The sequence below is a fragment of the Aspergillus uvarum genome (genome assembly GCF_003184745.1).
Source record: "Aspergillus uvarum CBS 121591 unplaced genomic scaffold BO82scaffold_70, whole genome shotgun sequence".
In the NCBI taxonomy this organism is placed as follows: Eukaryota; Fungi; Ascomycota; class Eurotiomycetes; order Eurotiales; family Aspergillaceae; genus Aspergillus; species Aspergillus uvarum.
This window is the reverse complement of record NW_020291367.1, coordinates 89,375-110,968: the sequence shown is the minus strand read 5'-3', so window position 1 is coordinate 110,968 and position 21,594 is coordinate 89,375. Positions and strand designations below refer to the sequence as shown.

General features: G+C 53.3%; 7 protein-coding genes across 7 annotated transcripts; 6 read left to right on the top strand and 1 right to left on the bottom strand.

Moving 5' to 3' along the window:
* Positions 1-125: 125 nt before the first annotated feature.
* On the top strand, positions 126-3,897 carry BO82DRAFT_435967 (uncharacterized protein). The gene is made up of 2 exons (XM_025641080.1): positions 126-290; positions 350-3,897. The coding sequence occupies exons 1-2, from the start codon at positions 201-203 to the stop codon at positions 3,752-3,754; spliced, it is 3,495 nt and encodes a 1,164-aa protein (XP_025487482.1). The 5' UTR covers positions 126-200; the 3' UTR covers positions 3,755-3,897.
* A 146-nt stretch (positions 3,898-4,043) lies between these two features.
* On the top strand, positions 4,044-5,386 carry BO82DRAFT_386705 (putative mitochondrial methylglutaconyl-CoA hydratase (Auh)). Its single transcript, XM_025638262.1, has 2 exons — positions 4,044-4,462; positions 4,579-5,386. The coding sequence occupies exons 1-2, from the start codon at positions 4,107-4,109 to the stop codon at positions 5,147-5,149; spliced, it is 927 nt and encodes a 308-aa protein (XP_025487481.1). The 5' UTR covers positions 4,044-4,106; the 3' UTR covers positions 5,150-5,386.
* A 2,216-nt stretch (positions 5,387-7,602) lies between these two features.
* BO82DRAFT_294111 (LipA and NB-ARC domain protein) lies at positions 7,603-12,237 on the top strand (the record flags this gene model as incomplete). Its single annotated transcript, XM_025631812.1, has 4 exons — positions 7,603-7,908; positions 8,000-8,637; positions 8,725-8,799; positions 9,087-12,237. 4 exons carry the CDS (start codon positions 7,603-7,605, stop codon positions 12,235-12,237), a joined length of 4,170 nt encoding a protein of 1,389 aa, XP_025487480.1.
* Positions 12,238-13,042: 805 nt separating this feature from the next.
* BO82DRAFT_358390 (uncharacterized protein) lies at positions 13,043-13,808 on the top strand. The gene is made up of 2 exons (XM_025636275.1): positions 13,043-13,451; positions 13,523-13,808. The coding sequence occupies exons 1-2, from the start codon at positions 13,244-13,246 to the stop codon at positions 13,750-13,752; spliced, it is 438 nt and encodes a 145-aa protein (XP_025487479.1). The 5' UTR covers positions 13,043-13,243; the 3' UTR covers positions 13,753-13,808.
* A 588-nt stretch (positions 13,809-14,396) lies between these two features.
* BO82DRAFT_319996 (uncharacterized protein) lies at positions 14,397-16,337 on the top strand. Its single transcript, XM_025632696.1, has 2 exons — positions 14,397-15,002; positions 15,109-16,337. The coding sequence occupies exons 1-2, from the start codon at positions 14,509-14,511 to the stop codon at positions 16,094-16,096; spliced, it is 1,482 nt and encodes a 493-aa protein (XP_025487478.1). The 5' UTR covers positions 14,397-14,508; the 3' UTR covers positions 16,097-16,337.
* Positions 16,338-16,610: 273 nt separating this feature from the next.
* BO82DRAFT_186075 (uncharacterized protein) lies at positions 16,611-19,573 on the bottom strand. Its single transcript, XM_025630475.1, has one exon. It carries the CDS (start codon positions 19,455-19,457, stop codon positions 16,815-16,817), a length of 2,643 nt encoding a protein of 880 aa, XP_025487477.1. The 5' UTR covers positions 19,458-19,573; the 3' UTR covers positions 16,611-16,814.
* Positions 19,574-19,731: 158 nt separating this feature from the next.
* Positions 19,732-21,522, top strand: BO82DRAFT_435961 (uncharacterized protein). Its single transcript, XM_025641079.1, has 2 exons — positions 19,732-19,790; positions 19,889-21,522. The coding sequence occupies exon 2, from the start codon at positions 20,096-20,098 to the stop codon at positions 21,269-21,271; it is 1,176 nt and encodes a 391-aa protein (XP_025487476.1). The 5' UTR covers positions 19,732-19,790; positions 19,889-20,095; the 3' UTR covers positions 21,272-21,522.
* The last annotated feature ends 72 nt before the right edge of the window (positions 21,523-21,594 follow it).

Sequence of the window (21,594 nt, the reverse complement as noted above, 5' to 3'; positions counted from 1 at the left end):
TCTCCGCCCGCCGCCCTCGGGACTTGCGCGTGACAGAGACAGTATTCATCACGTGATATTGGTATTTTTCCCCAATGGGATCTCCATCCATGCGCTCTAACGCTCAACCATCACCTTCGCCCTCACCCAAACGCAAACAAACCGACACTTGTTTATTAACTACTACCGCTATAGCTCAACTCGATGACCTTTCTTCATGGATGTCATCGGTCGTCAATTATGTGTCGAGCTGCTCGAGGGCTTTCTCTCTGAGAGCGGCGCAATTGTCCAACAGCTGTACATCACCAAAGGTACCAAACAACTGAAGAGGAAAATTCCGTGACCTGTGCTGAAGCTTTTCCCTCTATAGGCGCCATACTATAATGGCTACTGCTATACCTTATCCCCTTCCAACCCAACAGTGGCCGACCCCATCACAAGATTTGGTTTATCGTTTCGGTACATACACACACACCGCAAGCTCGAATCTGCACCCGATGCATCCGCTCGAAGCTCCCAACCAGTGCCTCAAGAACCGGGCACTCCTTTGCCATGGCTGACCGCTCAGTATTGGAGGAAACTACGTCTTCAGTCATCCTTAAATAAAGCTTTCGTTGATCGGCGTGCGGATGAGGAGCGGGCCAACACCGGCTCCTCCAACTCGACCTTCGCAAGCGATGCAAAAAACGGGGAAACCACAGATGGAGCTCAGCGCTCGCAAAGAGGAGCATCGGGTATACAGTTAGATGATTTTTGTGATGATTATGGGTACGACGCACCAGGTCAGACTGGGACCGAATCCACACTGCGGTCGACGCCTCTCTCTTCTGCGAATCGTGATGGACTGGACATCGACCGGCCAGACCCGGTCCAAAACTCGACTACAAATACTAGAGCAAACCCGCAAAGACAGGCCAAACGCCTGAAACGTTCCAATCCGTGGGGTTATGCGCCTGATCTCACTTCTACAGAGTATTTAATCCTCTCGATCCATATGGCACACGACCCAGAGAATCGTCATTGGGCTTGTGAAGAAATTGATGATTTCCAGCTTAAATACAGCCAGGCGGCTATGGACCACTATAAAGGTTTCCACCGCATAACATTACAGGAGATTGTCGCAGACTACATACGGGCAGTGAATCCCCAACTGGACCGATTTGGCGTACAATGCAAGGAACTCTTGGATCCTAGTCCGCAGCACTTCTCACAGTACTCTATAAAGCTCAGGTGCCTACATGAGGACATGGAGCGTGTTTTTTCCGAAGCCAATATTGAGAAACTGTCCTCACGAGGATATGCTGCCGCCGATGTGGTGACGTGGGCCTGGGTGCTTAATAGCGAAACGCCATATGAAGCTTGTCTTCGAATTTTACTAGCGGATACCGATCAATATTCAGCGCAAAGCTCTCCGTCCGGGAGAGTCCCGCCATTCATTCCGCTACTCATTCTACGCCAGGGTCTCGACGTCAGAACTTTCAGACTACTCCTTCATTACTCTCTAGACCTTCTAACCGGTCAATATGTTCGACTCCCAAATAACCTCGCGCAGGACACAACGACCAAACGAATCTCCAATGAGAAAATCGCATTCGGTACAACAAAGCCCCTGATCAATTTTGAAATGTGCTCAACCTTCGTTATTCGCTTGCTACACCATGCTCGTCAACTGTGGCCGGAGGCCCAACTTGCCATAATCCAGGCTTTTGCGTTCTATTTGAATACGCTGGAGAAGAGTCGCCCAAAATATCAGCGGTCCCAGGATAAACTACATGCGCTATTGGTCGACAGGTGTAATACAATACTTCGCTTACTTTCTCTTCCTTCTCGACGTGAGCCATTTTTATCTGTTTCGTTCCAGCAGCGTGCACAGCTTGAGCTTCTCCGAGCTATGGCTGCATTTCAGCCGGCCATACCGGTCACGAAACGGGGCTATCAAAGTCTGGTCGCCGTACAGCTTGCGCATAGGAAGACAGACGCCGAGCGCCAATCAGCGGAACTCAAGGCCCCGTCGTGGCCGCCTTGGAAGGAAGACAAGATAGGGTACGACGTCGACCGGGGACTCCAAGGCAGGAAAAGTCGCGCGATGCGAGTGCTGGTCCAAAAGCTAGAGGCGGGATATACTTCCTCTGCATGGGATAATATGTCTCGTATCCTAGCAGGCTGGGACACAGACGGAAGCCCAACGATTCAAACCCGGTCCTTTGGGCTGTCTCGACCGGAAATCTTAGGCCGGTTCCCAGCCCACTCCGACCATTATAAGCTTTGGGAAGCACGAATTCGTGCTACAAGAACTGTCCGGGAAGCCTGGGCCTGTTTTCTCTCATATCAGGAAAAGGGGTTGCGTCCCCATGGTGCCATATACGCAGCGATGGCGGAAAAGTTGATAAATCGCGACCGAAACAGTAGCAGCGACTACAATAGCACGGCTCTGCCAGGCGATGGAATCGAAGTTTTCCCGGAACCTTTGTCCGCCAGGGACTTGATCTATGTGCCCTCCGAACCACCAACCTTGAACCATCTTCTGCATATGATGCTCTCTCAGAGTATTCGGCCACGTGGTCGGTTTCTCGCCTTGCTTCTACGACATGCACCAACTTTTCATGCCGGGCTAGAGTATCTTTGTTGCAGCAATTTGACGGATGAGCAGCTGGGGGCTTTGTGTACTGATTGGGGAAGCGACTTCCGTCATCCCAGTTGGCTTAAGACGGGACTGAACGAGCTGTCGGATTTCCTTGTCGCTTCGTTCGTCAAATTCCTCTGCAGATTTGGCAATAAAACTTATTTAGTGCTGCTACAGCCTACCTTGCCTCCTCCAGATCTATTCCCCTTGCAGCTGGAAGGAAAAAGGACGCTGGAGCCACTAGTGCATCAGATGAGAGAAGAGCGCCCCCTTCCCTCTGGCGGTCATCGCAGGGCGCTGCCTCATGTTATTGACCTTTTACGGGCGCGGGCGTCACAGCCGGCACAAGCGTGGATCTATATCTTGTCTGCCGTGATCGAACGCAGCCCGCATAGATCCAAGGCTTATGCTAAGCCGGTGGTTGCTTGGTTTAATGCTCAGCTGCTCATGAGATGGATGGACCAACGTCAGATCGACACTGGTCTGGATGGATTTAATCTACTCTGTCAGGCATTCTTACGCGTCTTGATGGTTCTGAAATACCGTACTGCTGTGGGACAGGGGTTGGAGATTGTTAGCAGGATGGCATTATCAGGTCAACTCAGTCTGCATGGTCTTGTCCTACCACGACCTGAAGATGTGGTACCAACGGGCCTCAATTTTCTGAAGCAACAATTTGACAAGTGCGTTCTCGGGGACCCGCAGCTTTCCCAGATTTTCGAACACAGTTCCTCGTCAATTCAGCTTGCCACCAACTCACAGGTGACTTTGCCGCCGTTGTTTCATGTTCCTTCTCCTGCGGTTCTCCATCTCTTTGTCCGCACACTTGGGATTGCTGAAGACTCGGATGGATTGCTAAGCCTCTTGCGATGGATGAAGCAGCACGAACTCACTTTGAAGGAGAAGTATGACCAGCTTCTCAATGGAGATCGGATGATGCGCCGGGTCATAGTAGCCTTTCGAGTGTTCTTGGAAGGATCTAGGAAGGAACGGCGCACCTCGGAGCAACGGGGAGATGGTGATCACATCAGTTTCACGAGGTTGGAATCTTCAGACTCACAACTGCAGGAGGCCTATGAAATTATTACTTCTTCGCGGGTTTGGGGTTCCTGGCCGACTGATGATGAGTTCAAGAAGTACTTAGCGCAGTGAGTGTGACAGCACGGGAGGCGCATGGTGAGGACGCATCGCTGCAGGTCGGGGATCAGTATACCAGCGCTATTCATTTCTAATGTAAATTACCCTTTTTGAATATAGCTAGACTTCTATGTGACTATTTCTAGAGACTACATCGGACAAACAAATAATGTACTGTACTTTCCAGTAAAAGAAGAATAAAAATCAAAATCAAGCGCTTATTCGCGGTTCCCCGCAATTTCCGTTTGCCGATTTCCCCACAGCTTCCCGTCCTTCTCCAACAACTTTCCGTCCATCTTCAACCCTTCCATCATCCTCGCATGAAATCCTCCAGAGTTTACCACCTTGATATCTCAGTTCGGCGACAATGGCACCTCGACTCCCCCGACCTATCTCTACTCTTCAAGCGCTCTCACGCGCCGCTCCACTTTCAATCCGTGTCACAGTTGCCCGCTTGAGCACCAGCAGCACCGACAATGTGATCCAAACTCAACACGTCCCGGCCCCAGGCTCCGGGACCATTCGCGTTCTCCTTCTCAACCGGCCCAAGGCCCGGAATGCCATCTCTCGTAGCCTGCTGGATGGTCTATCACAACACGTCAAATCTATCGCTGCCGAGAACGGCCAAGGGCCGACTCGAGCCTTGGTGCTCGGGAGCAACGTGGATGCCGCGTTCTGCGCCGGGGCGGACCTCAAGGAACGAGCCAGCATGACCAAAGAAGAGTTTGTCCCCCACCCCCCTCCCCCCCAACTCAATTCAGATTGCCCCCTCCCTTCCTCCCCCAGAAACTCAATCTATCGGACTGCTAACCCCCCTTCTCGTTCCACCTCATCTACAGAACGAGCCAATTCCTCAGCCACCTCCGCCAAACTTTCAGCGCCCTCGCCTCCCTCCCCATCCCGACCATCTCCGCCGTCTCCTCCACCGCCCTGGGTGGCGGCCTCGAGCTGGCGCTGTGCTCGCATTTCCGGGTCTTCGGCTCCGCGTGCATGGTCGGCCTCCCGGAGACGCGCCTGGCTATCATCCCCGGCGCGGGCGGCACCTACCGCCTCCCGCAGCTGATCGGGGTGCACCGCGCGCGCGACCTGATCCTCACGGGCCGGCGGGTTTCCGGCCCCGAGGCGTACTTCCTGGGGCTGTGTGATCGGCTAGTGGAGATCCTGCCGGAGGAGGAGACGCAGGAAGGCGTCGCGCGGGAGAAGGTGCTGCGCGAGGGGATCAATCTCGCGCTGGGGATCTGCGAGGGCGGGCCCGTGGCGATCCGCCAGGCGATGAAGGCGCTGGACGGGTGGGAGCGGGGCGAGGTGGCGGAGAATGAGGCGTATGAGGGCGTGATGGGCACGGAGGATCGGATGGAGGCGCTGCGGGCTTTTGCGGAGCGGAGGAAGCCGGTCTTCAGGGGGAGGTGAGGTGGGTAGCTCTCACTTTGTAAGTGTTGTACACTTTTTGTTATTTGGGAGTACTGTTGAAAAAGGAGAGAAGGTGGCGATGGGTGCGTGATGAGGTATCAAGATTGCTACCATCATGTTTGAGGTGAAAATGCTGAGTGTGTTGACTTGCACTTTATCTAAAGTCTCTCTAATATCAAGGCATGGGTCGGGTATTCTTCTATATTGATTGATTCTTGAGTCTTGCGCCGCCTCAACGTCTCTATATAGTTGATCGGATTCTAATAACATCTCCACCCCCAGCACAAACGGATGGTAGGGATAACATCAAGCAGCATTACAGTCACAGTACCCTATCACCGATCAACCACCAAGGTAGGTATGAGTTGTTCTACATTCTAATCCCACTATATACAGTCCACCAGCATGGATTGCTTGGCCTTACAGCCTGATTAGTCCCGGTATGATTTTGCGTATATGTGATCATTGAATAAGTTGGATTTGGCTTGTCTCAGACCAAGGCCAAGAAAGATTATCAAAATTGCTTGGGTTGGTGATGGTCTCGGCTTTGACTCATGGCCTTTTCAAAGTAGTGTAGTACAGGACTCGAACCTCCAACTAGGATTTCTTCTCTTTGCGCCGCTGCGCCTCTGGGGCGTTTGGTTTGCCCCGGGGAGGGAGGGAGGCTGCGTGCCCGCCCCAGGTTGGCGACGGTCAGCTGGGGGATGACGGGAGGGTCTCAGGGCAAGTGAGTACATCAACAGGCGGTAAGGTATGAGGGGTTATTCTCCATCAGTCGATTTTTGATCTGATGGATAACATGAGCAGGTGGAGTGAGCCAAGCGGACAGACACCTGGGGATGGCGGAAGTGCGGGGGATCGACGTACTGACCTTCGGTGACTTGAAGTGATTCATGTAGGATTCCAGGTTGACATCAGGTACGCTCGCCATTTTTTTTTTTTTTTTTTGGTTTTGTATGACCTTCCTCTTTTCCAAGTTAGATCTGACGACTACCTTACCTACATGCATCCACCGGCGTGGGTTTGTTTAAGCTTACAGTCTGATTAGTGTGCATAGTAATTCCGTTTCATTATCAGGTACTAGGCATGTAATAAGTGATGGTGGATTAAGTAAACTGACTACCCTTTTCAGTAAGTCAGAGCTGGGTCAAGTCAGAGTTCGGCGTTGTTTTGGTAAATCAGATATTGGTCATTTCTGCTTCTATAGATGATAATCAGTCATTAGTATATCGATAGAGTAGACCTACAGACTACCCGATTTTGAATCCTCGACATACTTTCTCTCGGCCGTGTGTTAGAAGGACTGCCTCACAGTGTCCTGCAATAATTATACGTGGCCTGTAATTGGACCAAGGTTTCGTGGCCGGAGAAATAAGTCCTCGTACAAAGAAGGGTCTGGGACTTAGTGCTTACAGCTGGCAGCTGGGCATCCTTCCGGAAGTTAACTAGTTAAGTGCGCCCGCACAACTGCCCCTTGAGTTGGATACGAATTTGAAGGGGTTTCCGAGCGATCGGTGAATTTGATACAGATACTGTGTTTGACTGGTCTTCAACAGTGGTTGAGATGTCCAAGGCTACGAACTACGACTGAGGTAGCCACCAAGAAATCTGCCTGCAAACAAGACTCCAAATCATCCACGGCAATCAGCAAACAACTTAACCTTCCCGATCGGACGGATGCCAAAGGAGTTCCCGTGGTTCCTCAGGGGGAGTGACCAGTGGGAGGTCATGCTGCCTGCCTCGCTGACTGCAGATCCGTGACACGAGCCTCGGGGCTGAGTCTTGCAGCTTGACTTGTTCCTTGCGATGCGAAGAGTCCGACAAGGCTGAACAGTCACCATTGCCTAGCTGGGCCCCGACTGAGTACCTAATGGTTTGCCATACAACCGAGGATCTATCATCACGTCTCTATCGACAATCGTGGTCTGTTTTTCGTGGGCAGTCCTCGTTTCACCCATTCAATAACTACTAGTAAGTACTTCTTACATATCAACAACAGCGATTGAAGACCAGTCAAGCACCATATCTGTATTGAGTTTGACTAAAAACAAGCGTCTCAATCTCAGCAGGATTAGATTACCTGATGGTTGGGGAGGATTGTAGGGGTCCTGTTTCGCAGTAGGCACAGGCACGCTGCCAACTGCCACCCCGGGGGCCGGGCAAGTCATCCGCCTTTCTCATGCTCCTCCTTCCTTCCAACGCTTAAATAACTTACTATTCCCCACGCACGCACACCCACTCTCACTCACACACTCACATACTCCCTCCCTCCACCACACACGCACGATCAATATTGACCTTCCCTTCGTATCAAACTTCCTACCTTCTTCACTCACTTCCTTGTTCCTTTCCCTTACAGGCAATCAAGACAACAAGATAACGAGATAAAGTCAAACGTCCAAGGAATCAGTCTTGACGTTTCGACTACTATCTCACCCTAACCACCCTCACACATGGCCAACCTTCCCACTCGTGTGAAGGAGATCGGTCTCAGCGAGGTTTACCGTGCAGAAAAGCCTCTTGTCGATATCGTGTTCGTGCACGGCCTCAACGGTCATGCGTACAACACCTGGGCTTCCAAGAACAATGGCACCTTTTGGCCCGCCGACCTCCTTCCTGAAGTCCTCGGCCCTAGTCACGTTCGCATCCTAACGTACGGATACAACGCCAACGTCACGGCTTTCACCGACGGCGCCTCCAAAGACCGTCTTCACAATCACGCAGAGACGTTGGCCTCGGGCTTGGCTGCGAATCGAAATGTGAGTACTACCAAACCCCTCTTCTTCGCCTGACTCGTGTGAAAGTCGTATCTTGTCCCAAGGTATGCATATATATTGACCTCGTTTTCAGCTGCGGAGTTGTTCAGACAGGCCCATAATCTTCGTTTGCCATTCGCTGGGCGGCCTGGTCGTCAAGCGCACCCTGATTTACTGCCGGAGCGTGAACAACGAAAAGATCCAGCATCTCAGATCCATATACGTTTCCACGTACGGCATCCTGTTCCTCGGAACACCCCACAATGGGTCCGACGTCGCCAAGTGGGGCGCGCTTCTGCAGAACATTTGTAGTGCTGTGATGCCGAAAAAGTTCATGGAATCTTCGCCTCACTTGGTCAGAGCCCTCAAGACAAACAACGAGACGCTTCAGAACATCAACAGCCTCTTCGCTGACATCACGAGCCGCTTCCACATCTATTTCTTCCATGAAACCTTGTCCAGTGACGTCAAGGGCACTCGCGAGCTGATCGTCGACGAAAGCTCTGCGGCCCCTTATATGGAAGGTGTCGAACGGATGGGCATCGAAGCTGATCATAGTCATATGTGCAAGTTTGACGATGAGGGCTCCCCGGGATATGAGGCGGTGGCAGAGGCTCTCTTGCGATATTCGCGTGACGCCCCAGCGACCATACATGAACGCTGGATCGAAGAGGGAAAGGCGCGCCGGCTCATGAAAGAGACAATAGCCCGGGAGATGTTTGGGAACGGTATGTGATCTCGCTCGAATTTCTTTGCGTAACTCTTGCGGCCTTCGGGAGCTGATTATGTATGGATAGTGGACACGGAACAACTTGGAAGAAGCGCACCGGACCTTCGTTCAATCGGTAAGCCACAGATGCTTCCTGGTCCCCATTCTCCGATCACTTGGAAGCAGTACGAGGTCGAAGAGCCCGTGGAACCTTCAGTCCCTTATAGTAAGCATTTCTAAGCGGTGTATCGTGCTGAGGAAATTCCTGGAGGGGCGGTGATAATGTCTTGTTCTTCCTCTTGTTCTTCGTCTTCCACTTTTTCTTCTTCGTCGTTGTCGTCGTCACAATGTTGTCATCTATTTCTCTGCTCCATGTATTCTAGTTGCCTCTTTCTACCATGGACACATTGTCAGTCGATAATGCTGACTATGTCTCAGGTAATTCTGAATTAATGGTACTCCCTTCTGAGAGAAGACGCTCGGTTGTATCGGAAATGGCGATGGCGGAGAGCACTGAGCTGCCTTTGTCACGATCCCTACGGGCTGATCCTCTTTTTGTGGTCCCGCCCGGATTCCATCCAAATGCAACATTTGTAGGCATGAAAAAGGAGCTTGAAGTGTTGCATGCGCGTTTGTTCAAAGCCAAGAAGAGAGCGGAGCGTCTAATGGCCGTTTTGATTTGTGGAGGACCCGGAACTGGCAAGTCGCACCTTGCACGACAATACGTGTGCACCCATCGAGATATCTACCCAGCGGGGGTTTTCTGGGTCGATGCCAAGTCCCTCGAATCAACTTACAAATGCTTCTGGGATATGGCTCAAGCGGCCGCACTGACGGATGGGCAGGAATTCCGGTATCCCGACACCAACCCATCGCGCAAGTATGTAGATTCGGTGAGGACATGGCTGCAAAACCGGGAAGGCTGGCTCATTGTGTTCGACGGAATCAGCTTTGCGCACGAGCATGATATCAACAACTTCAAGCAGTTCCTCCCGTTCAACAAGAATTGCAGTATCATCTACACCTCAGTGGATAAAACCCTGAAGAGAAAACAACGTCTGTACGAGCCATATTGCCTTCAGGTGAAGCCACTCGAGCCGGAGAACGCATGCAAGCTGCTTTTTGAAGACCTCGGTATTAGAAAACCGACCGCAGGCCAGATCAGGAAAGCCACGGAACTGGTAACTCATTATGAGTGCCTTCCTCTCGCTATTCATGCGATTGGCCACAGGCTCAGCGCCACGTCAAAGCCAATTCAGCGATATCATATCAATTCACATTTGACAGACGAGAAGCTGGCGGAACCGTTTTTAAGCATCATGCACGATCTGATGTGTTTAGGGCACTGGGCGGCGCTCAACCTGGTTAACATGCTTTCATTCTTTAGTCACCATATCCCTGTGGGTCTCTTGACCTTGGGTCTCTCAGCGCGTATACAGCAGAGAGCTGGAGTCATGACCCAAAGCAGAAGCGGAGAAGCGGGGGATCTTGACACGACGATCGGAATCTTGATCCGATATGGCCTCATTGAACGAGTATCTGACTCGTACCCGTTGCACCCCACAGCTCTGTCGCCCCAGGCAGAAAGAGACAACGTACTGGAACAGAAGTTTGTGGTGCCGGACCTTTCTGAGTCGCAAACAGAGAGCAGCCAGGAAGCCTTCTTCTCTTCAGTCTTGCAGAACGCAGGAACGATTGACGTCTTAAAGATCCATAGTGTCGTTCAGGGATTTTGCCGTGACGAGCTGAAAATGATGGATGAAGAAGAGCGGATGAAAGCCGCCGCCACCAATCCAAACGCTCTGGAGACTGGATTGTATGATTCATGGCTTGTCGTGGTATGCGACGTACTCAGCACCTCGTACGAGAAAGTCCAAGCAAGAAACGAAAGTCACGGCGGCGGCGGACTTGTCAAAGATTACCGCGAGTTCGAAACTCATGTGTCAAAGGTACTCGAGCACTTCCCAAGACGATCAGCCCGGGAGGCAGCTGCGGTCCGTCAGGCGCGGGACGACATGAGGATATTAAAGAGGAGTATTTCCAAGGTGATAGATCGGATTTCACCAAACTCTGGTTCGATTTGTAACCAACGCTCGGTCTTTGATCGGTCAAGTAGCTCGTCTTCGTCGGTGCCCGAGTCCGCCGCAGAGGACTTGCCTGCTTGGCTTGAACCCACGGCACCCCAGGTGGAATCTCCGCAGGAGGCCGCTCCGCGCCCGCAAAAATTCAATCTGAAGCCTTTCTTCCCACACATATTTCGTCATTCCAGCCAGGATCAGGCGGGCGACGCTCCTCCAATCTCCCAAACAGGTGAAGCAAGCGAGAGGCCGAAGTCCAATTCATCGGAGGTGGTATCTGGTACGAATGCGTCGGATGAGCGAGGCTGGCACCTGGTCAAGAAATCTTCGAAGCCCTCAAAGCCCACTACTGACAAGCCTAAACGGCCCAATCTACCGCATCGCATTCGAGGCTCTCAGCTTGCGGCGCCTGTTCTAAAGGTCTTCCCCGTAGAGGGCATATCGGGCAAGCCTGGAGACCAAGACCGTAGCAGCTCTCGGACCTCGGCGTCGGAGGCGTTGGCGGCGGTCACACAAATCACGCGCCCGCCGATGAACGGCAGGCAGTTTGCAAGTGCTCCAAGCGATTTCACAAAGAGCTTGTCGAAGGAAAATGATTCACCCAGCTACGCCACGATTGCAGCCAGACAGGCGCAACATATGACTAAAAAGCCGCGGTCATCCTCGATTCCTAGTAGAAGCCGGCCAAGGTTGCATGGTCTGCAGGATAAATCCTCTGAAGAATCACTTTTCAACCGTTCAAGTAACGTTATATCCTCGAAGCCTCCAATGACCTCTTCGACATATAGTGAGCCTGATCCGGCGTATTTGAGCCATCAGCTGAAAGCTCTGGAACTCGGCGTAACGGCTAGTCGATACAGAGCGCCTCCGGGCACGTCTTTCAGCGGTATTGGGTCCCCAATGGGGGATATGTCAGCAAGCACACCGTCTATGACATATCTCGCACCGGGCCTGCCATTTGAGGGTAATATCGATATATCAGCAGCACGTCGACTGAGCACCACACCATCGACATCAACAGGCCCAATTTCCCATCCATCTGCGATCATGCCCGGAACATCACCACCTTTTTCAGACCTGCACGCTGGATATATGTCCGAGCCGGCCCCAGAACCGATGTCTCGTGATATGTCCGCAAAGTCACAACAATCCTGGGCTACCGACCCCGTTCCTTATCCCCGTCGATGGGCCCCGGTGAACATGATTCCACCAATACCGAATCTGGCACCACCGCCAAAGCAAAGTAAATTTCAAACAGAGCTTTCTTACGCCGCGGCAGCGGCACATCTCCGGCCTCTGGAGCCTCTGGAGGGTCCCGTCCCCTTCGAGCCTGTTTGGCCGCGTATGAATGTTGACAGCAGACCACAGTTTGGTGGGCCCGTGCAATATGCAGCAGCAGCAGCAGGACAACTCTTGCCTGGATACCCAGCGACTTATCACCCAAACCTCTCAGGACCTCTACTCTCACAAGAGATCACCATACCGATGGCGGAGCCGCTTGGCGGGCGAGCCCGGAGTGGGAGCTCTCCTCCACGACAAGAATAACCCATAGAAGGGACAGAGACTATTTCAGCAACGAAAAAAAAAGTATTGTCAGGTTGTTTGACATCGGAAATGTCGGAGTTACAGTGCGTGAAAACAGCATAGCAGGAAGGGAATGGAGGGTTCGGTGTTGACATGTATCATCCCCGCATGTGGGCGGAGTAACGCGTCTGGGGATATTTGGCTTGTTGATTAATTTTCATTTTCATTTTCATCATTTTCCAGGCACAGATGACCAGTTTTGTTCGAGACTGTATCATCAACAGAGTGATGCCACACTGAGCAATAATAAGATGCAGATCACTTATTGCAGACACACACAGTTTCACAGGTTAATCGGCTTCAGAGATGATTTGTGTGAGGGGGAAGGAAGGATGAAAGAAGGCGGAAGGAAGAAAAGTGCGGGGAAACGGGAACGTCCCTGTTACACCGCCTTCTGGATCAAATACGCGAGGCAGAAAGCACATTGTGCACACAAGTTACTCTATCTATGTACAGTGCTGGAATGTAAGTACAAGCTCGGTAGCCAGCGAGGGAGCATTACTGACTATCTATCTTGAGCATGCACCTGATGAGACTATATCGAAAATAGAGCCAAGCTCTAGCACTTAGGGTTAATCAACGTAGTTCTTCTTTAGAAGTAGTTCTCTCACACAAGAGAGAGTACTTGGAGAGAATTCTGCCGGGAACCAGACCAGGCGGTGGGATCTGCGGGGGACCCACTGACGGAGTACGAGTGGTGGCGGGGCGGGCATCGACGTAAGAGCGACATAAGAGAACAGAAGCCGAGCCAAGCTGCCCAGTGATGCTGCCAACCATCCATCCTGATGACGTCGTTCAACTGCCATACCTCAGCTTATAAGCCTCTGGTTGCCAGCATGCTTCCAGTACAAGAACATCCGTTCAAGAACTACCCTCAATTGCTACAACTACTACCACTACAACCACTACAACCACTATTACTGCTTCTTTAAACATACCCCTCAACATACACCTCATACATTCCACCATGTCTTTCATCGCTCGCATCGCCCCTGTTGCCCGCACCGCCTCCGCGGCTCTCAAGCCCACTGCTCCCTCCATCTCCATCGGAGCCACTCGCGCTCTCTCCTCCAGCGCCTGCTTGAACAAGGGCCCCGTTGAATCCGCCAAGGACACTCTCAAGGCCGCCGATCGCACTGTCTCCGATGCTGCGGTGAAGGGTATCGAGGTTGGAGGTACGCTCTTCTAGACCGTTCCCCTTCTCCTCTCTACACGGAACTATGCTAACATGATTGCCCTGCAACAGAGACCGCCGCCGAGAAACTCAAGGGTACCGTGGGCGCTGCCTCTGGCCAGGCTCAGGCCAAGACCGGAGAACTGCAGGGTGACGCTGCTGAGTTGGCCGGGAAGGGCAAGGGTAAGGCCGAGGAGGCTTTGGGTCAGGCCAAGGGTGCTGCTGGCCAGGCCAAGGGCAAGACGGACGAGCTCCTGGGTGAGGCCAAGGGCAAGGCTAAGGAAACTGCTGGTCGGTTCTAGATGAGAGCATTCTCTTTTTTATTTTATGCGCATGTGGTTTTTTTTTTTTTTTTTTTGGTTCCGTGACAACCAACCACTTTCACTTTGGATGATATGATGAAGATACGCCAGCTATCATGGGCCTTGTGATTGTATTATTATTATTACTCTAATGACACAAAGGAAAGATTTCTTCATGGTGTCTGTTGCTTCTAGTAGACTAGACGTAATAAGTTGAGTGATTAGGCGTGATCGGAGGTGGTTAGTGGCTCGGCGATGATGTAAGGCCGCATGGCTCCATCGCCAAAGGATCGGATCCAACACTAAAAATAAAGGAGTTTCCGGGGTCTCGCAGAACTTTAATTCCTGTGCCATGTGAGCGAGTTTATATGAGTAAATTCACAACATGCCAGTTGAAATAGTCAGGCGATAAGATTATATTCTCAGGTTGTCGGTTCCTTTGAGTTAGAACGCGAATAAAGTACGTAGTTGTATCTGGTTCAGGGGCCAGATGTGGTCTGCATAAACCTTGATGCATGATTTGTTATCCAACTGCCCCTCCGGTCATGAACCGAGGCATGATTTTTTGCCTCCGTTCCCCTTGTCGTCCCTTCCCCACTCGGCTGTTGCTTCCTGCTCCCTATCTTTTCGTTTCTTTTCTTCTACGTTTTCTCTCTCGTTTTCAGTGTTTCCCTGTTGTGGCGGTTTTCCCTCCATATCTTGTCCCCTTCGCCTTCCATTCATTCCCACATCGTCTTTTCTAGCTGTACCGAGACAATGAGGAACTTCGATAATCCCCTCAGTGTGCTCAAGGCCATCCTCGTGCGCATTCCCCTCGTACTCAAGGTCATCTTCCTCCATACCATTCGCCTCTCCCCAGTCAAGGGCAAGCAGGATCTACGCACCGAACTGACCGTCGCCATCATTCGCTCGCTCCTCAGCTTCAGCGCCTCCATTTCCGAGCAGCAGAAAGCCAGCATCCGCGACCCGGGCATCAAGGGTCCCATGTGGGTGTCCAAGGTGACGTTTCCGCAGCCGGAGATCAATGTTCAGGACGCAGTCGTGAAAGCCATTGAGGCCCACAGAACGGGCGATGAGACCTACGACTTGCCTGGAGTGGCACCGGTCGAAGCAGAATGGACAGGCTATCGCAGTGGCGTGGACAAGAATGCTCCGCAGCCCGACATCTCCGAGGAAGCCAAGTATGAGGAGCTGAAGAAGGAATCGAAGGAAGACATGGTGATTCTCTACTTCCATGGGGGGATTTACTTGTGAGTTCTCCCTGTCTATCTTTCTCTCGCTTGCTCTCTCTCTCTCTCCATAACCACTTAAGGGTCAGTGGTATTATCTTGCACGAAACTCACCGTTCAATGCCAGTCTCATGGATCCCTGCACGCACCGTCCCACCGTTGCGCAACTCTCCAAACGCACTGGGGCCCCCGTCCTCTCCGTGCGCTACCGTCTCGCCCCTCAGCACCCCTTCCCTGCTGCCCTGACCGACGCCCTCGTCGCCTACCTCTCCCTCATCTCCCCGCCCCCGGGCTCCCTCCATGACCCCATCCCTGCCAACAAGATTATCCTAGCCGGCGACTCCGCGGGGGGTAATCTCTCTCTCGTCCTCACTCAACTCCTGCTGACCCTCCACCGCGTCCAACCCACCATCCGCTTCCACGGCCGCGACATCCCCATCGCCCTCCCCGCGGGCGTCGCCACCTCCTCCCCTTGGTGTGACATGACCCGGTCGATGCCCTCGGTGGCCCACAACGCGATCTACGACTACCTAGATGCGCCGACCTCCACGCCAGCCACAGACCCGTTCTTCCGGCCCCTAGTCGTCCCCGCCGACGACATCTGGCCCGTGAAGCCACCGCGCGTGGACCTGTACGTGCACGCCTCCTCCCTCCTGCACCCGCTCGTCTCCCCGATCGCCGGCGACGCGGAGCTCTGGGCCGACGCCCCGCCTGTGCTTCTCTCCATCGGCGAGGAAGGCCTCACGGACGAGGCGCTCGTGCTTGCCCGCAAGATGCACCGCGCCGGCGCCCCCATCCTCGTCGAGCAGTTCGAGGGCATGCCGCACTGTTTCGGGCTGGTGATGCTGGACGCGCCCTCGGGCCGGCGGTTCTACGATGGAATGGCCCGGTTCTGTCGCGATGCAGTGTTCCACGAGGGGAAGGAAACGGAGGCGAAGAGCGGCGAGGTTACATTCATCGGCTATAAGCTGCTCTCTGAGAAGGCGATCCCCGTGGAGAAGGCAGTCCCACTTTCGGACGAGGAGGTCGAGGAGCGGTTACACGTGAATGCGCAGTGGCGGCTGGACGGCGAGAGGGAGTTGCAGAGGGAGTGGGCGGACAAGGCCAGGTTGTGATCTTTCCCGCCCGGACATCTACACACACAACACCCTTTCCCTCCCTTACGCCTTTTTCCATATTACCCATCCCCACCCCTCTAAGGTGTTCTCAATCCTTCCCAATCGATCTTAAGGATCATGTGGCAATAAGGATTGACATCTTCTGCTTGGCGTGTTACTTGATTTGTTAATGTTGTTCATGGTTCAATACCCTGTTAGATTACTTGCCCTTAGCATAATAAACATGAATGTCCTCCGCTGAAATGACATAAGAGTAGTTGCTCTGTGCTCGAAGGATCTTAGTGTGTACGTACTAAGCAGTGTCTAGTGGCCGGCTACTACCGCAAAGGGGAAAGTGAACACGGGTTCGCGCAGATCCACGATAACCTTAGATAAGGGCCCGTGTGCGCTTCGGGATTCATTCCCAGTATTCCTACGTATCATGATGGCAAGCGGCCGGCCCGGACTAAACCCTGACCGTCTCAACTATGATACAAAGCCATCCAGAGAAGAAAGTCAAGCGGATACGATGCCTAAGTAAAGTATGTAGTAGCGACCTTAAAAGAAAAAATCAGGGCTAAATCGACTTGTAGAGCTTCCTCTTCATCAATGTCAAATGATAATCATATTCCGGCCCCAAAACACCATGCACCGGTAGGTAGTAGTGTGTCGAATAATGGATGTTCCTCAAAAGTTATATGACCTAGAGATCACCTCTTTGAATCTTTGAAATAAACTAAATAATCTCATCGTCGTCCATGGACCCGTCGTCGTCCCAGGAACCAGATCCACCATGGCTTCCGTGACTCTTGGGGTTGCGTCCCCCATTCACGTCCAATTCCGGAACGGCTTCGGGAACCACCGGTCGCTTGTCGTCCTTCCCGGACCACAACTTCGACGGTGAGAAGAAGCCACCGCGGCTGGCCGCTGCTGTGGATTGTGCGAGACTCACGACGCGGGTTCCGTGGATGCGGATCTCGCCGGACAGGTTCAGCGGCCGGGGGGGCTCCTCGACGTAGCCGTCCCAGAGGCCAAGGGAGAGAGCGATGAATCTGACCGTGGCAATGAGAATGGCCCAGACCGGTGCGAGTATGGAGGATAGATTCAGCCAGCGCCAAAGCATTGTCGGAATCACATAGGGGAATTGAGGTGCATCAGGCCGGAGACAGTTGCCCTCGCAGACGTTCGCGATGATGGGGTGGCAGTAGTAGTCGCACATGGTGGTCTCGGAGTATAGCCAGGCCAAGAATATGAGGAGACACCATCCGAGGCCGGTGGGACGGACGCGTCGGGAGATGGGATCACGTTTCCAAAGCCGAGGAAAGGAGATGATGGTGTAGACCCGACCTTCAGTCTCCGCCTGACACTTCGCGCAGATGGTTGCTCGTGAAGACTGTGATCCCTTGGATGAGGGTGCGGTCAAGACGTTGCCGTCGCGCGAGGCTTGTTCCTCAAGGCTCTTTAGTCCCGATTTCACCTTCTGTATGTTCTCCGCAAGCGACTTCAGCTTCTCGTTCAGGCGATCTAGATCCACGGTCTCGTTATCTCCGGAGCTTGCAAGCTCAAGTTTCTTCAAGATCGCCTTCTCGTACGCAGCATCCTCCTCTTCCGCAGTAGCATTTTCACTCGGTTTTCCCTCGAGAAGTCCTTGAAGGGACTCGATTGTATCGTCACCCACGTCGAATATCTCCTTGTGGGCTTTAAAGTCCTGTAATACGGTTTCCAGTGCGCTTTTAGGCAGGTCTGGCTTGACCAACGGTTTTTTGTTCTTCGGCTTGGCTTTCTGACTTGCTTCCGGCTGCTCTTCTTGTTTCTTCCCCTCTTTCGGTTCTTCTTTTGGGGCTTCTTTGCTTAGCTTTCCGATGTTCTGTTCTGTCTTGTTTTCCTTTGGTTTGCTCTCTATCACAGGCTCTTCCTTCACAAAAGCAGACTCTTGTCGCTTTTGATCTCTGTCTTCTTTTTCCGTCTTACTTAGAGCCTCTGACTCAGATGGCTCTGACAGCTCACTAATTCTAGACTCTCGGGGCAGAAAGGCTGACGCGTATCGGTGATTCTGCGGCGGTGGCGGCACGATATCCCGCGACAGTTCCTCGGGAAACTTGTCAACTCGTTCAGTCATCGGAGTATCAATCCAAGCGCCAGTGACGACTGGCGTTTTGTCGTAGATCCGTGGCCTTTGCTGGACTTTCTGGGCTTCCGGGGTTTTGAACTCATCGGTACTTCGTTGCCCCGGACTCTCAGTCCGTGACAGTTTCCGGAGTAGATCCTGGGAGTCCCTCTTGGTTGGGCTTCGTTTGGTGAAGGTCGAGCTCGGGTATAGGGTGATCGGGGTATTAGGGATCCGTTCGCCCTCGGTCACTTTCTCGGCCTTCTGTTCCGAAGACAACTTGTTCTGCGCGTCAGAGAGAGGCACCCTGTCGTATCGACCCGTAGGGCGGTCTCCGACCATGGTCCCTCGTTCCAAGTTACTTTGTGTGTCCCGATCCGCCCTGACCCTCGGAGGTGAGGGGTCTTTCGACCTATCCACCGTGGAACCCAACGGGAGGTTGTCACGTCGCGTCATGCTTTTCAACCAGTCGCGACGATACTTTGCCTTGGTTCCCCACTCCGGAGGTGGATGGACCGCAGGCCTGGGCTCGTTGTCGTCGTCGTCCTCCATATCTATTGCTCCTCCCTGAAATTCTCCCTCTTCGTCGCGTCGCTGAAGGTTCTCCGACGTCAGGGGGTCTCGAGTCCCTGCATTTCTGAGAACAGGTGATCGGCTGGATGTAGCCCTTTTCAGACGCCGCTCGTCCTCGACACGGTCCACCTGTTTTCGGCGGGAGGATTCGTCCGGTACGTCATTCAAGAAGTCCGGGCTATATGAGGTGAACCAGTCACTCCTCTTCCTCGCCGACGCCGACGATGACCCGCGACTACGGTTGCCGCGGTTGCTGGGGAGCTGGAAATCTGCATCCAATGGATCCTCGTCGATGAGGCTACCGGCATCGTCGATTTGGCGGTACGTTTCCGCGAGCTCGTTCGGAGGGTTCGATACCGGAGATGACAGGAGGAAGGGATCGCGATCTCGTCCATACGAGCCGTACCCAGCTGATGCGTCGGCAGCTGCAGCTCCTCGGTCCGGCATACTGTCAAGACGTGAGGCGTACGCGAACGCACCTCGTAAGGAATTGGTTTGGCTGAAGTTGCGTCGATGACGGGGCGAGTTAGATTCGTAGGGCGGAGGGCTGAGGTTCAAAGACGCGTCGAAATGATCTGTAAGATGAGCCTGGCGAGCTCTTCGAAAGGGGGAGCGATGCTCGTCGGTGGGTTGATCGTAGCGGTTGCTGCGACGCGACAACGAGGGCCGGTCGCTCCTGCGTTCGGGGGTGGAAGGCATCGTGACGAAACACAGGCAAGCGGATGCCCTCGGGGGCGGCCAGTGAAGTTCCGGACAGTGCGCTCCGATCCGACTAACACACGACGTGAAGGAGACGGAATGCTACAGTGAATGAAGAATGGAGCAAATGCAATTGACTGATTGGCAACTCGACAAGACTCGCGCCCAGGAGTTCGTTGCGGCCGCGCCCCCAATCGGGCTTAGTGGGCTGTGAGCGTCATCTCCGTTTCTCCCCTCCTCTCCCCGATTCATTCATTTGATCATTCGCAACTATCACTGATTTCCCTTGCAGGCCAGTCGATTGAGCTACGTCTGTCAACTGTTACAGACCAGGTACGGATGAGCCCATCACACTCCATGATCCTCTCCCCTCCTCTTTTGTGACAAGTGACTCCGAGAGCGTTTGGACTAACAACATGTGACCCGGTCAGGCGAATCGACATACTCCGTTGTTGTTAGCTTCATACTTTTATCCTTTGCGCCTCCTCCTCCTACGCTTTCAGTCACTTGGAAAACTATAAAGAAGATTAGGAAAGCCGCATGCGCTGGGCTCAAGAGTCCTAAATTCCCCTCGAAACCATCCAAATCTCCTCCCCCCCTCCGACACCCCCAGCGAAGCACGAGCACCCCAAAACAACATGGCCAAATCCGCACGACGAGGCCCAAAGGCCAAGGGCTCTACGACATCATCCTCTACCTCAGGGTCCGGCACATCGACACCAGCCTCGCAAACCGTAACGCCTCTCCCTCCGTTCACCAAAGCCCCCACCACCCTCCTACCTCTACTCTCCCCGCTGTCCCCGCGCGAGATCTACCTCATCCACATCGACACCACGCCGATCAGCCAGAAGAAGCAGACCTTCATCGTCCCCGTGCTTATGAACCTCGCCATCGTCGGCCTGCTCGCCTACCGGGTCTACTCGGTGCGCCACATCTACCCGGCGATGTTCGCCTCGCTGGTCGGCCTGACCACCTCGCTCTCCGTCGACACCTCCACGCTCAGCTGGGGCGATCTCTCGGGCCTCCTGCTCGGCCGCTTCTTCACCGTCCTGCTTGACTACTTCCTCGTCACTGTGCTCCTCCCCTGGCCGATCCGGTTCGTCGTCGGCCCCGTCCAGTGGCGCCGCCGCGTCGGGTTCCGCGACCAGGAGATCATCGTCCGCCGGAGCCAGTCCGGGCTGACGCAGGGCCTGAAGCGCGACCGCTGGATCCGCGAGGACGAGGAGACGCGCGACCGCATCGTCACCGCGGTGACACCAGAGAAGGTCAGGAAGACAGGCTACCTACTCGTAGACAAGGACTGGGATCTCGACTATGAGAGCATGATCGTGGCACATGAGATGGTCGACGGCCACGGTTCCTCAGACACCAAAGAACCGGCCGTCAAGCTGGAAGAATTCCGCACGGCGGTGGTGGTGAACACGGACGCTCACGGGTGGTTAGTCTGGCGGGTCGATGATGAGAATCAGACCTCCGTGTCGGATGCAGACTCTTCCTCCTCCTCGTCATCGAAGAAGAAAGACCAGAAAGGCAAAGGGAAGCAAGAGATCAGCGACGACGCGGTCCGATCTGCCCAGCGCGATCAGATTATCGAGTTCCAGCAGAAGTTAACCGCCATGGGCAAGGAGGACCTGTTCTACCGGTGGGTCGAGCTGATTCAGTACGAGAGCACTCAACCCGGTGGGTTCACGCCCGAAAGACAGGTATCGGCCATGAAGCAGGTCAAGCAGCTTTTTGAGGAGAATGATGTGGACTTCGATAAGTTTTGGGAGGACGTTGGTGGGATGGAGGAGTTCACGGAACAGCTAGATTAGTTATCCCAGCTTTCTTCTTTCCTCGTGCGCTTGAGGCTTTACTATAATTGTTTGTTCTTGTTGTAATATAGACTGGTTTTCTCGAATGTTGCTGGAAAGGGAAGATCTCGGTTTACGGGAAGGCTTGAGGCATCGGAAAGCATCGGTGGTGCATGGCGAGGCGTGGGAAAGGGGCTTACAGGGCATTTGTCGCTCCCAATCCATCTCATCTAAATCAAGCATTTTTGGGCAAATGTTCCAAATCAGAGTTCATAGCAACGTGCCTTTGTCTAGTTTGCGCCGGCTAATAATGACAGATAAAGCGAAAAATTGAAAGTAAGCAA

Excerpts from the sequence above, each read along its gene's own strand:
- BO82DRAFT_435961 (XM_025641079.1), top strand. The coding sequence starts at position 20,096 with ATGGCCAAATCCGCACGACGAGGCCCAAAGGCCAAGGGCTCTACGACA.
- BO82DRAFT_358390 (XM_025636275.1), top strand. The coding sequence starts at position 13,244 with ATGTCTTTCATCGCTCGCATCGCCCCTGTTGCCCGCACCGCCTCCGCG. Across the intron at positions 13,452-13,522 it reads GAAGGGTATCGAGGTTGGAG|AGACCGCCGCCGAGAAACTC; the intron begins GTACGCTCTTCT and ends GCCCTGCAACAG.
- BO82DRAFT_186075 (XM_025630475.1), bottom strand. The coding sequence starts at position 19,457 with ATGCCTTCCACCCCCGAACGCAGGAGCGACCGGCCCTCGTTGTCGCGT.
- BO82DRAFT_319996 (XM_025632696.1), top strand. The coding sequence starts at position 14,509 with ATGAGGAACTTCGATAATCCCCTCAGTGTGCTCAAGGCCATCCTCGTG. Across the intron at positions 15,003-15,108 it reads TTCCATGGGGGGATTTACTT|TCTCATGGATCCCTGCACGC; the intron begins GTGAGTTCTCCC and ends GTTCAATGCCAG.
- BO82DRAFT_435967 (XM_025641080.1), top strand. The coding sequence starts at position 201 with ATGTCATCGGTCGTCAATTATGTGTCGAGCTGCTCGAGGGCTTTCTCT. Across the intron at positions 291-349 it reads ACAGCTGTACATCACCAAAG|GCGCCATACTATAATGGCTA; the intron begins GTACCAAACAAC and ends TTCCCTCTATAG.
- BO82DRAFT_386705 (XM_025638262.1), top strand. The coding sequence starts at position 4,107 with ATGGCACCTCGACTCCCCCGACCTATCTCTACTCTTCAAGCGCTCTCA. Across the intron at positions 4,463-4,578 it reads GCCAGCATGACCAAAGAAGA|AACGAGCCAATTCCTCAGCC; the intron begins GTTTGTCCCCCA and ends CCTCATCTACAG.